This window comes from Gopherus flavomarginatus, chromosome 21 (assembly GCF_025201925.1).
Source record: "Gopherus flavomarginatus isolate rGopFla2 chromosome 21, rGopFla2.mat.asm, whole genome shotgun sequence".
NCBI classification, from domain to species: domain Eukaryota; kingdom Metazoa; phylum Chordata; order Testudines; family Testudinidae; genus Gopherus; species Gopherus flavomarginatus.
The window spans coordinates 7737913-7752078 of NC_066637.1; the positions used below are offsets into that span (position 1 = coordinate 7737913).

Genomic DNA, 14166 nt, shown 5'->3' on the forward strand with positions numbered 1-14166 from the left:
ACTCCCCTTGTTTCCTGCCTCCCACCCCTTAAAGCAACAAAAGTACTCGATACTAGGAAAAGTTGACCAAGTCCCATTAAATGAGAGGGGAGCCAGGCTCTTGATTAGAAGCGTGGGAGGTCTGCTTGGCACATGTTCTCGGGACCCCTCACTGACTAGGACAAAGGTCCCACGTCCATTTCCCAAGGAGGAGCGAGAAAAGGGACTGTGGAACATCTAATTAGGGAGGTAATTAAGGGACAAGTTTTCATGGGCGTTCAGAATGTTTTATAGCTGCTGCCGTTTTTTGACAAGTCTGCGTCCATCAAGTGTCGGTGCTATTGTTTCAGTGCTGAGTTTGCACTGCGGTGAAACGAACCATTGTATGGATAGATGAAAAAGGCTGGGTCAATTGCCTGTGCTTTGGGAGATGCCTGGCATGTACCCTCAAGGCCCTGTGAACGTTTGGGAAGAGCGATTGTTCCGAATTTCCAGTAGCAGCTACAGTATGTGTGTTCTTAAGCCTTGGGGAGAACAGTGTATCTGTACTCCCAGTGCCTTTTGTTCAGGCCAGTTGTAACAGAAACGTAAACAACCGTAGTTTTCTAAAGAAGAGCTTCGCCCAACCATCTCTGGCTTCGTTTATTCTTCAAGAGCTCGCCATGCAAAAATCGGGCCTGGTCCGTGGGTAATTAGAATCCAGATCAAATAGATTCATGTGGGAAATATTTGTGTAGTTATTTCAAATGCTATTTGCTTGGATAGGACCAACAGTGTCCCAAGCTCTCTGAGGTACTAAGGACTGTACTGAACAGCTGTAGTAGGAAAAAGGGGCACCAGGAAAGTCTTCATTTGTAAATACCATCTGTCAGCTAGTTTAACACATTTAGATACATACAATAGCAGGTGGGGTGTGTGTGTGTGTGTGTGTGTGTGTGTTTTTCCAGAGATGCTGGGAACCTGCAGGTGTTAATTTCACTTGGAGCTACAGATGCTCAGGATCTCTGAAAATCCGACCCAGAGAACGTATTTGTGGCTGTAGCGTTCCTCTGCTGAGAAATATTGCCTAGCACTAAAAGCAGAGGGCTGGGTGTTGGGATTCCTGGCTTCTTCTTTTTCTCCTGCTGACTTTCTCTGTGATTTTGGGTATGTTCCTTCATTTATCTGGGCTTCAGTTTATCCATCCGTAAAAGAGGGATAAAGACACTTGACCTGGGATATTGTACGAGATGTAATTGACGTTTACAGAGTGCTCTAGCATTTGCAGTTGAAAGGTGATACATGTAAATACTGAACCATGTAGGCAAATCTGTTAAGGTACAGAAGGCGAATTGGAAAGGAATCTTGTGCTGTAACATTGGGAAAGGATGTTTATTAAAAGGAAAGTTACATTATCCTGCATCCAACTCATTTTCCCGGGCAAGTTAAGACTAATTCAGCATGGGGAAGCAACCGCTCATGAGTGATTGTGTTTCTTGGTACATTTCCTTTGACAAATAAATGTATTGGCTACTCCTATTTGAAGGAAAAACTCTTAGGAGTAAGTGATTATGTTCCCTTGCCAAACCAAATGCTCACCATATTGACACTGGAGGCAGTAACGCTCCTGGATCAGTCACACATGTCCAAGGACTTCGTGTTGCCGAGTAGGTTTGTTTTCAGGTTTGCTTCATTTTTAACATGGAGGCAGCTTGCTGCTGCTTGGGTTTGTTCACAGCTGTCGTGAGTTGCTTTATGTCTAAAGGGGCATAAAGTCTTGCACGGGCTACTCTCACGGCTGGGCTGCATGCTTGTCTGTGAGGGAAGGAGGGAACCCATGATTTCGTCGTCGTCTGTCAGAGTTTGTTTTATTGGTCTGTATTGCTGCAGCCACATCCCCATCGTGTTAGGTGCTGTGCAACGCAAAACAGAGCCCGTCCCTGCCCTGAAGAGCTCCCAGTCCAAGCACAAGAGAACAGATGGCAGGTGCATACAACACACAGACAAGCAGGGAGCACAACATGGCTATGAGGCACTAATACTCCCTCTTCTCCCCTTACCTGCCCAGTAACGACTGTGTCCTGTGCTCACAGGCCTGGACCCAGCTGCTGGAGGGGAGGTGGCATGTGTTGGAATGGATTTCAGTGTCTGCCTATAATTGATGGAGGATCCCCTGGATAGCTAGAGCTTTTTCATCTCCTCTCTGAGGTTTAGGGTTAGTTGCGATTTCTGCCCACCCTGGCCTCCCTGCTGTTCTACACGGGGCTAATGGAGAACCCTTTCTAAGTTTCTGGTGCAGATGCCTCTGCTCCGCTGCCCCCTTTCAAGGCTTGTTTGATTCCACACTTTGAAGTGCTTTTGTCCCTCAGGGTGAGACCTTCTCAGCTGTTGATGAAAGCCAAGGAGAATGCACTTTAATCTCCGGAGCAATGTCTTCTCCTAATCGTCATGACAGATTGAAAGGTTCTTGTCTGATCGTCTCAACGGATTCTGCTTCCTCTAATGAAGCAATAGGAGCTCGGGGTCAAGGAGGGTAGAAAGTCCCTGGCCATTAGTGGGTTAGGCATTGAATTCTCAGATGGGTACTGGGTACAAGGGAGACAGAAACGGCAGGATGTGTTTGCGCTGGGAATGGCTGAGACAAAGGGAGGGGATTCCTGTTTACACTTAGGGTTTGTCTACCTGGGAAAACTGTCCCAGTGACACAGGCAGCGTTATACCAGTATAAACCCCATGCGGACACTGGAGAGTGGTGGGTTTTTTTTGGTTTGGCTTAAACCCCTTCCCAGGGAACATAGTGAAACCAGAAAAAAAATGCATTGTGGACATGCATATGCACAAGAGATACTGGTGTAACTATAGCTATTCACATCTTAGGGGATACTGAAAAACCTCCTGTGTAGAGAAGACCCAAAGTCCATTTATTCCACTCTGGCAGTGTAACGGTGTCTGAGCGTCAGAGGTGAAAATAAGCTGGTTCTATCCGGTATGCTGTGCCGGACCAGACTGGCTTCCCCAGGCTGGTGATTTAAAGGGCCCGGGGCTCCCTGCAGCAGCTGGAGCACAGGGCCCTTTAAATGGCCTCCCAAGCCCTGCTGCTGGAGCCCTGGATAGTGGCGACAGGGCTCCAGCAGCGATTTAAAGGGCCCGGAGCTCCGCTGTGGTAGCGGCGGCCACAGCCCCAGGCCCTTTAAATCGCCCCTGAGTCCCAGGGTTCCCAGCCACCTCTGCAGCTGGTAGCACCAGGTGATTTAAAGGCCCTGCCTCTTGCGGTTGAGGCCACGCCCCTGCTCAGGACTCTGGCGTACCGGTAAGTCCTTTAACTTACTGTCACCCCTGCTTAGCGTGGGAGCATATTATACCTGCCCCCGCTTTACGCTGCTTTGATAGCATAGAGCAGCTTTAAAGGGGACTTGGTGTAAAAGAGAATCAGGCCCCAGGTAAAAGCCTGAAGATGAAACGTGCATTATCGTTTTGCCAAAACTAGCACGCAACAAATAGGAGGGAGGTGGGGCTCGGGGTGACTGATAAATAGCAGCAGGAAGCATGTTCTGTAGTAAACCAGTGATACACGAACGACAAGCTTGGCGTTCTTGGTTTCGATGGAGTTACTCGGAGCGTGGATGCTTACCCGAACGATCAGTACCTCTCTGATCTGCAAACTCGGGCTGGAAGCCTCCCTCTGGAGCAGCCGTTCAACTGTTCCGTTTCCAGCCCCAGCCAAAGCCCAGCTGTGCGCTGGCTGCTGAAAAATGACAAGCCCCAAGGGAAAAAAATGTAACACATGATTACAGAGCTCAAAAGAGGTTCCTTACCAGCGTGGGTTTGGGAAGGGGGTGACAATCAGAGGTTCTTAACTTATCCAGACAGGTTCATCCTTATAATTATTTTGTCTACATAGCATCATAAACACGCCTGGCACTTAACAATGCAGACCCATCTTGAGGACTTTAAAAGCCAGGGGCTGGAGTCTCAGCTGGTGCAAACCCATATCACTCACTGACGTGCCTGGAGCTGTGGTATTTTGTCCTAGCTGAGGATCTGGCCTCTGCATGGTTCCGTTTCCAGGGTGGGAGTTCAAAAGGGAATCTGAAGATGACAATTGCCTAGAAGATCCAGGCCTGTAGCCTCTCTTAGCTATTTAGCTGGGCACACTCTGCTCGCCTGAGGAGGAGAAGCAAGCATGCCCCGCAAGGACAGAACAGGCCTTTTCGTGTTTCCCCTCTCTTATGTAATTACTTTCCATTGAGTTTGTCTTTAGAGAAAGGTTAGGTTAGAGGTATTTTATCAAAGACCTGCGGGCGGGGCTCAGCACTGGAGCCGTCTTTAGTCCTGGCCGACGGACTTGACCTTGTTTCCCTTCAGAATTATTTTTTTTCAGACAGACACTGGTCTGGGAACAGGCACACCGCTCGGCTATCCAGCACGCCTGGATCAAGAGGCTGCCGTTGGTTGGAGACACAGCTGCCCGTTTAACATAATCTGCCTTTTAACGAAGTGAATTCTGACTCTCAAGGGCTGCGGAGCTGATTAGCAGAACCACTTCAATCCCCCAACCCCAAATGGAACAGGCTTCAAACCCTTAGAACCTAGCGGATGAGTTACTCCTCTTGATCACCTCCCCTGAAAATGAGCCAGGCCTGCCTCGCTGCTCTGCTTTCCTTCTCCCTTCTCCCCTGCCACCCACCCCCCAGTGAAGCCAATGGTTCAATCCCGTTTACCTAGATTAGCAGCATTTTTACACTCCCCATTTTACTTCACTTGCAGTTTTACGATAGCAAAGCAGGGAAGCAGCTGCACTGACAATAAACCATAATAACCTGCTGAGGAATGCCCCGGTTGGTTCCACCACAGTCGATGTTAGTAAATGTGTCTGCTATGTGGTGCGCTTGTTAAATGTTTTAACAGTTGCTATTTAGGCAATGCAGTAACTAGTATTGTACTGAATCTTTATGCTCTGGCCTCTGTTGGCTCTGATTGGTCTTTTCAAAGGAGCCTAAGATTGGGTGCCTACCTCCTGAAAATCCTATTCCTAACTGGTGGATCTCTGTGTTTTCCCTATTGGACTTCAATACCCTTGAGACCTACTTGTGAAAGTCACTATATAAGAGCTAGGTGGTATTTAATTCTTTAGCACTAGCTGGCACTTGCAGCTGGCTGCGTGCGCAGTGCCATGATCTTTTGGGGGTGCCAGCTGTGCCTTGTGCGTGAAATGTATGGGCAGGTGAGATCATGTGTAGGTTTGGGGGTGCAGTTGTTGCTTCGTACTAGGACAAATTGGGCCCCCAAAGTCTGTGGAATAATTTTAAATGGGTCCATGATTATTTTTGATTATAGAGCTTTAAAAGGCCAGCAGCCGATTTGGGAGTGTACATGTTCCACTGAGCAAATTAATAAGATGGGACTCAATCAATGTACTTGGGGCAGATTGTCAGGTGCTGTAAGTTGACAGAGCTCCACTGAAGTCAAGCTGAGCTGAGGATCTGGCCCCTAATGTATCTTTATCTCAGGGTCTCAGGTTTCCAGAGCTCAGCATTGCCAGCTTGTAGCTTAGCCATGTGCATCAGCCAAAGGGGCCAGTGAAAGAGCCTTTCTGGATCAGCTGAGCTCAAGAGGATTTCATTCACGCCTCACCTTACCTCTTGATGGCTCTTCACATGGAGGGAACTGGAGGGAAGGTGGCCTCTGTGTGTCTTTGCACCTTCTCTGCTCGACTCTTGTTTTTAGTGCAGCTCATCAGCAGTGGATTAAAGCAGTTGGAGTCTCTGCTTTTTGGGGAAACGAATGGCAGCCGCCTGCAGGTGAGCAATTGATTAGATAAATGACGTTTAATTTGCTTTCTCGCAGCATTGCTCAGATAATCGCCCTGACTCCACTTCCATGCTCAGTTCTAAACAGACACCAGTTACCATTTGGACATTTCTTTAATGCCTTGGTTCCTTGTTTGTTGCAGTAGGAACGTTTGAGCACATGGCAATTGCAAAGTTGCACTAACCCGATGATAGACGTAGTTTTTGCCCACGGAGCCGCCCCTTCTGCCAGTTGCTCCCTCCGAAATGTCCGCAGGCCGCAAGACTTGGTTGCAGCTGTTAATTAAACAGCTCTCCAAGAGGAGGTGGTTTTTAGTTAGGAATGAAAGGCCGGAGGTAGGAGAGACCATACTGTGTTTGCATTTGGTGGGGGTGGCGCTTAAGGCAGACTTTTAGCACCTTCAGATGCAGCAGCTGTGTAGTGCTGAGCCTGATGCTGCAGAACTGGAGCCCAAACATTTACAGGATCTGCTGCTTCCTACTGGAGAGTCTTGGCAGCTCTTCTCTTTCAGGCCGCGTCTAAAGTGTGACGACAGAGGGACGGAATGGGCTCTGGAGGCTGGGAATGGGGAGCGGGGGGCCTTTGGCTTCCGGGTCTCCAGTTCAAACTGAGCCAAGGTCAAGAAGTAACCCAAAACTAAGTATTGTCGAATGGACATGACTGAATTTGCCACGGGTAGCCACTGAGGCCAAGGACTTAGCAAGATTTAAAAAATGCTGGGAATCGCTGGCGTTGCTATAGTCAGTGCTCACAGACTTTTCAGAAGGGATGGTAAAGCTCGTGCTTCAGAGTTTAAGCCAATCTCTAGCTATTAGAGAGGAGGATAAGGGCTAATGTAGGGGGCAGGTTATCCCACTTCTGCTACTGCCGTGTTCTGACACCTGCCTCTGCAGCATCTGGTACCGGCTGCTGCCAGAGACAGGACGCTGGACTAGATGGACGGTGGGTGTGATATACTCTGGCAGTTCCTATGAAAGGCACCAAGTGGCACCACTGCCTCTCCATGGCCTGAGATGGAGGATTCCTCCACTCTTTGCCCCTTACTCTGGGCCAAGTCTAGCTACTTGGACGTGGCACAGAGGAAAGGCTCAGCCCTGGCGATAGATATCGGTTGTTAGCCACAGGATGCAGTATACCTATTTAACTCTTTTCATCTTCCCCCGTAAGTCAGCCGCTCCAGTGCCCAGACTCTTTGCTCCTCTCTGACCTGCCTTTGTCACATCAGCGTCTTTCAGTGCTCAGATCTCAATGCAGCCTTCCAGGTGTTGTGCCCCCAGAGCTGCATAACAAGCAGCCACCCTCACCTCTCTCTGCGATGGAGAAAGTCATGTCAGATAATGTATATTACCCATCTAACCGATCCATCCCCGTGGGCTTGTGTATGACATTCGTTGCCATGGTACTTGAGTGCCTTGGAAGAATCCATGTGCAAAGTATAACTTTGGGGACGGTTTGTTAGTCCTGAATAGTGTAGGTGACGTGTGCAGCCAGGATTCTGTTTCTCTGTGTGCTTCACCTTGATAGGTAAGAAGTCTGCCTGAGTTTTCCATATGCCTGACGTCTCCATGGGGAGATAGGGCAGGAAGGGAATTCAGGGCAGTGGAGAATCTTGCAGAAAAACTTTGTTCTTTCCTTTTTTTTTGGTGGTTTTCCTTAATCTACAATGAAAGCCACCGAGGCTGAACAGTACCTGTTCAAAAACAGACTCCAAAGAGAGACTGCTGAATTCGAATTAATATGCAAATTAGATACAATTAACTCAGGCTTAAACAGAGACTGAGAATGGTTGGGTCATTACACTAATTGAATCTATTTCCCTATGTTAAGTTCTCCTCACACCTTATGGGTCATCTCTATTATCACTTCAAAAGGTTTTTTCTCCTGCTGATGATAGCTCGTCTCAATGGATTAGACTCTTCCTGTTGGTATGGCTACTTCCACCTTTTCATGTTCTCTGTATGTATAAATATCTCCTGTCTGTGTGTTCCAGTCTGTGCATCTGAAGAAGTGAGCTGTAGCCCATGAAAGCTTATGCTGAAATAAATTTGTTAGTCTCTAAGGTGCCACAAGTACTCCTGTTCTTTTTGCGGATACAGACTAACACGGCTGCTGCTCTGGTACCTGTTGTGTTCTTTATGTATGGGGAACATCATGCTATACAACTAAGCATGTGAGTCAAAAGAGACCATATATGACTGGCCTTGGGGGTGTTTCTCTTTGTTTAGGAGGAATCTCAGTGCTGCCAAGTAGCGCTTATCCTGTCTGTTGTTTTTAGGAATGGTTGGAGCCTCTGCTTCCCTTCCCACCCTCTGCACCCCAAAGAAATTCCTTTGGTTTTTCCATTTCATATTTGTCTGATTTCAGCCGAGTTAACACAAGATATCGCAAACTTTGTCCCGGCAGCCTCTTTGGTGAGCTGATTCCATTTGCTGCCACCTTTTATTCTGGCTCAACAAGCCTGAGGGATAATGGGCGGAATTATCTCTAGCTTCCTTCGCAGACGCGGTGGTGGGGGGTACAGAGGTAGTGGAGGAGAATGTTTGTTTGCAAGCGTATTAGGCTGCCGTGCTTTGTGCCGACCTTACGCCATTGAAAGTAGAAACACGGTGTTTCTTTCCTCTTGTCAAAGCAGCGCACGGCCTGTGGCTTTGATCAGGAGAACGTGCCTTCTCCCAACAGACCCCTTTGTTGGCCGGCATATGTCAGCTGCTTGCTGGAGAGAAGTCTACCTGTCTTCCAGCACTGCCCTTTGGGGACTCAGCGCTGAAGGACTATTCATCAGGGCCACAATGTGTGTGCCAGAGGCCCTGGGAAGAGAGTACATCACCGGAACATTTGCATAGCTTCCCCCTCATTGGTTTGGCTCTCCCTGATGCAGCTGTGTCTACAGTGAAGGCAGAGTGACGGCTGACTGTAGTGTCTCACTGATCCACTGGCTCAGGTGTCTTTAGGCACTTTGAGGTTTGGTTGTGTTTGTGCATTTTAAGAAGGATTTCTTAGGAAGCCCAGGCTGAAGTTTCTTCTGCCCAGTCTAGTCAGCTGAAGTTGTGCTTTAAAGTAAGTATATATAGCAGCTTACTGAGCATATTGCTGGAAGGAGCTTTAAAGTGAGTAGCTTTTGGTATGTGCTGTTGAGGAAAAATTCAGGAGGTGCGTGAATATGTAGGATGGGTTTTAGAGAGAGAAGGGGGGGTGTGTGTGTGTGTGAGAGAGAGATCTCTCTTGCTCTCCACTTTCTTGCTTCGGTGTTGTACAAACTTTGAAAGACATTAATCATAAAAATCCTTTATAGTTTTAAAACAAAACAAAACACCAACAACTCAGTTGTGATGTCTTTGCAGAACAATAGTGTCCCTTTCTCTAGTTAAGGGTTATTGACCTCTGCTCTGTTCAAACCCCATGGGAAGGATTATTTAAATAGTATTTCTGATCAAAGGCCATGATTTTGTCAAAAGTGAAAGTATATTTCCAAAAGTCTCTTGCTATATGAGGTGCTAAAATGTTATAGTTTGAAAACAATGGGGAAGTTTTCAACAACACGTATTGTTTAGGTAAAAAGTTTTTTGTAAATTGTTTAAATGTTTTTTAATGTAACCATTGGAATATGAATAGAAAAATAAGGCAGAGGTGGGAGGGGAGCGGGATAGGTATTTTCTTAAATCTTTTAATTTTATTAAAAGAAGTGAGCTGCACGCATGGAAATCAGTAAGTTGCATGTCCTAGTAGAGTCACTGTGTTGGGTGGTAAGAAACCTAGACAATGTTACTTACTGTAAATGGAGAAAAAAGTAGTTTGAGGATATAAGATCCCAGTTCTTAGAGTTGTGTTAGATCTGTTTAAATCTAGCATACGCAGTAATATAGAGCACGTAAAGTACCATATAGGAGTCTTTAGGTGCTGTCATACTACTATTAATAATTGTGATACCAAGAATGTACATTATTTTTCTCTGTTAAACTAGCACCTCTATATTCCACTCCCCTCCCCAATTTCCTTTGCTCTGCTTCTGAGGGGTAATTTAAAGAAAAGCAAGCAAAGAGAAGGAGTTGGAGGGATTTGTGACAAAGCTGCAAGCTCTCTTTAAATATCCCGTCATCCCCGGGGTAGGAGACGTAGCTGTCTCTGTGTCCTAGTGACCCAGTCGGCGAAGAAGGCAGTCGTGGAATATGAAAACCTCCCTGAAATGGGGTATAAGCGTAGAGCCAAAGCTTGAAAGGAGCTGAGCCACTGCAACTCCAGTTGGTGTCTCTGGGAGCTGAGGAAGTTCATCTGATGCGTTGGCCCTTAATTTTCTGAATGGAAACAGTTCCTCAGCAAACACTGCCTCTTTACACTGGGCTGGAGCACCTGGTGGTAGCGCCAGGGTGTGTAGCTTGAGATAAAACACATACAAAGATCTTCGAAATCCGTCACACAGAAGATGTTCTATGATTAATTTCACATTGACTCCAGGGGAGGTGGCATTAAATAACTGATTTCTAGGACCTGATCCTGTAGATCTTATTCAAGCAAAGTTCCCATTGAAGTCAATAGTTATTTTGCCTTGAATGAAAGTGCGACCTTGCCCAGGTGTCCTGATTCAGGAAACAACTCAAGCACGCGTTGAAGTCAATGGGGTATAAGGACACACTTAGCATGAGAAGTATTTAAGCACATGCTATGTCACTTCTTGAATTGGGGACATAACTTGTAGGATCTCAAAGTCTGTCAGGCTATATTTTGTGGTCCTTACACATTCCAAACTCCCGTTGACTTCACTGAAGGTTAATCTGGATTTACACTGGTGGGAGTGAGACCAGAATTTGATCTATTGTTCATTGTAAGCAATGCCTCCACCACTATAAACGGACAATATCTCTGACAGCAGTCTGTGTGTTTTATCCTTTGTCAACTAGAAGTCAGTGGAGTCACTGTAGATTTACACCAATATAATTGACAGAATTTTGTCTGAGCAACCTGCCAATGCTCATGTTAGATCCTAATGTGTATGTGAAACTGAACAAATTGATAAGAAGGGAATCCCCATGTGTGTACTGTAAAGATACTATTTTTATTGTTTTAGTAGTAGTAGTATTAATACAGGCAAAATGAATAAAGAATTTAAACAGCTATATTAAAATAGAAAAATCAGCCAGTGTAGTTAGGCCCGAACTGTATTTCTAAAATACATTAAAAATCAGAAACAATTTAAAAATAATAATCCCCAAATCGTCATAATCTCCTGAAGCCTGAGTATAGAGTAAAAAGTAATCCTGCAAATTCCAAAGCTGTGCTTATGCGTGGCTTATTTGGATAGAGAGGGACTATAGCATATATTCCTAGGGATCCCATTAAAAAATGTGTCTGTAAAAGGATTGGACTCTTCAGAGATGATCCATGAAAGAGAGAGTGCAAAGCATGCTCAGGGAACAGCCATGTGAAAAAAGCTCATGCAAATGATTTATGTTCTGTTTCCCCAGTCCCTTGAAGATCCAGTGCTCACCAGATTGGCTGCCCTTCGGGCACAAGCATCCTTGGGATTTATGTCATGGAGGAAGAACGTGCAGATTTCCCCCCACTCCCCCATAATCTCTGAGTCTTCAGGCAAAGAATTGGCTTAATGCCCCAGATGGAGCTCTGAACGCCACCTTCTTTTCAGGGGTAGAGTTATTTTTAATGCACAGAGCTGGAGAATTTTTTGCCTCTGGATTTGGTTGCTTGAGTTGCACGGCGCGGCTGTCACGTGCATTCTGCGGATTGCTTCACAGGCCCCGGGGTGGGCAGGGACATGGTCACGTCCACCTTTCTGGAATGTTTTGGGGGAAGCGGGCCATGGCAGGAGAGGCAGCAGCAGCAGAGGTGGCGACGACAGCAGCAGCAGCAGCAACGTTCCCCTCCGAGACCCAGTCACAATAGGAGACATTGCCACAAGTGGTGTCGCCCCCTGACCAGACCCCTGGAACCAATCAGATGCTACCCAGAAGCTCAGCCCCGCGTGTATCACTGTAGGTATCAAGAGCCGTCTTAACTGAGGCTTCCATGCGGTCAAACAGATCACACAGCTCCCGCAAGGGCATTTTGTAACCGTGTGGTCTTAGACAGGGAAACCGAGGGCAGTCTGTCTGTCAAATGGTGAGAACACACACCTGCCTCCTGCAGCATATTGGGGTTTAAATAATTTCATGTTTGTAATGTCCTTTGGAGAGAGACAGCCCCCTGTGAGTGTTAAGTATTTTTATGTTCCCATCTGTATCCGTCTGAAGGAAAGAGCTCATTTAACACTGGGGGGGGGGGGGGGCATTGTCAAACACTGCTCCCACTAAAAATTCACATGTACTCTTGGCGCAAACAACCCCGCCCCCCAGCACCCTGCTATTAAACGTTTAGTGAACAGCAGTGAGAGGCCCATTCTCGGTGTGCGAACGGTGGGCGGGGAGAGGGGAGTGGCTCATCAAACTCAATTGGCAAGATTTTTACTCTGCAAGCCCTGAGCACTCCCATGGCTTTTGCCTTGGATCTCCAACGGCTTTATAAACATCTCATGATGGCTTGGGAAGCAGCTTCACCTCATGTTATGTGACAAATTGAGGCACAGAGAGATTGAGACTTGTCCAAGGTGTGTCAGCCAAGCACTGACCGAGGCAGGAATAGAACCCAGGAGTCCTGACGCCCACTCACCTGCTCCCAGCTGCTTTCCAGAGCTTTGTTTTCTTCCAACCCTATGATTTCACCACAAGACTGAGTAGAAAGAGAATATGGGCCATGAAAGGGAACACCTGGCATAGGGCGAGACGCTGATCACCAACGAAGTGACCAGGAAACTGAGGAAAGTTTAAGAACAAGTGCAAATGGATCCATGTTTAACCCTTTCACTGCTAACCACAGGTTCAGCCGCCGTATGGCACTTGCCTTCTGTGTTTTTAAACACTAGTATTTCATTGGAAGGTCAGAGCTTTGAAGGAAACTTGCCCAGTATACAGATAAGCCCTGTTAGGTGTGCGTTTGTCCCAGGTATGTGAAGCAGCACTCAGCTGGTTAAAATTCTGCCTGCTTTTAGAGTGGTCCTCCATGTGAAAAGCCCCCCTTGAGAACTAAAGAGCATAGCAAATTGATGTGGGCCATTAATTCTTCATAGTGGCTGTGAACGGATGGAGTTTTTCTGGGATAAATTATTTACCTGAAAATGAATGGGGAAATGGTTTGAGTCTAAAAATTACATGTGGGATTAGCTATCCTAGTCAGTTTGATTGGAATACAAGTCACAGCTTCACGTTTATAACCTCCAAAATGAGCAGGTACTTTAGGGAAATGTAAATCATGGGATATTCTGAGATGCCAAAGCTAACCGCTCCTGTCGATTATTATTCAGAGTGCGAGATAATCGCAGTGAACAATGTGCTCATGCTGTGTTGTAATCCTTCATAAATCTCTAGCCAGGCAATGCACAGGAAAATAAAGAGTGTTTTCTTGTAGAGAAATACTGCTTAAAACCATATTATAGGAGTAGCCTAGAAGCCTGCGCCAGACCCTAGTGTTAGACAATGAGACACTGACAGCTTCAAAACTAAACTCATATCAATATTAGTTGGAATTTTGAGGCAAATTTGCTATGAGCATTTGTTTTTGTTTTCTGTGGATGTCCTGGTGAGTGAATTTATTAGCACTGAGGTTTGTGGGATCAATAAATTCTGAGCAAGCGTTGCAAGAGTGTAAAAAGGAAGCAAATAACAAATTGCAGTTGCAAGGATTCTCACCTGAAACCTGATTCTAAGAGCTACGCTCCTCCAATGAGAGAACAAAACCCTGCCACGTGACCTCTGTGACTAATCAAAAAGTCTAGCATTTTGAATGGTGGATCTTCTTTGCAAGCCAAATGAGCTACTGGCCCAGAATTACCCATCAGCATTATTTGGCAAAGAATTCTGAATGACAAATTCAAGGATGATCTAACCATCTGCTCACTGACAGTTTGTGAACAGAAAAATTCACTGGCTAAACACTCCATTATGAATGAGGAGCTCTGTGGTGAGGGAGGCCCGGTTGTGGAAGTGAGTGCCCTTCCCAGCTGTGTGGGCTAAGAGAGTGCTTGGAGGTTGCAGGCGATAAATATCCCTCTTTAACCCTCCCATAAGTGATGACATGTGGAGTTTTCAGCGGTGAAGAGAATGCAAGATGGAATTATACAGAGGAAAAGGGGACCCGCAGTAGTAAAAGCTCTTGGACCACCCACTCTGAATAGAATTAAGAATCTATGCTATCTAGTCACTGCCGGGGGTGGATTTGAGGCTTCCACAGTGAACATGGAGTAATGAGTGCTGGGGGCAGCCCGAACTTATGCACAGAGTCCTACAGCTGCAAAAATAGAGAACAGTTCTGCAACCAGAGGGGAAAAGGGAACACGACAAATGCAACTGGCCT

General features: G+C 46.4%; 1 protein-coding gene across 9 annotated transcripts in view; it reads left to right on the forward strand.

The window, feature by feature from the left end:
* The window catches only part of DVL1 (dishevelled segment polarity protein 1), a 178746-nt gene that overhangs the window by 122685 nt on the left and 41895 nt on the right, over positions 1 to 14166 (forward strand). For 7 of the 9 annotated variants that reach the window (XM_050931460.1, XM_050931468.1, XM_050931462.1 and 4 more), the window contains one exon: positions 2328 to 2421. The exons of the other annotated variants lie outside the window; for them this stretch is intronic. In XM_050931460.1, coding sequence (XP_050787417.1) covers positions 2328 to 2421 — 94 coding nt within the window. The remainder of the gene's footprint in view (positions 1 to 2327; positions 2422 to 14166) is intronic. 9 annotated transcript variants of the gene reach the window in all.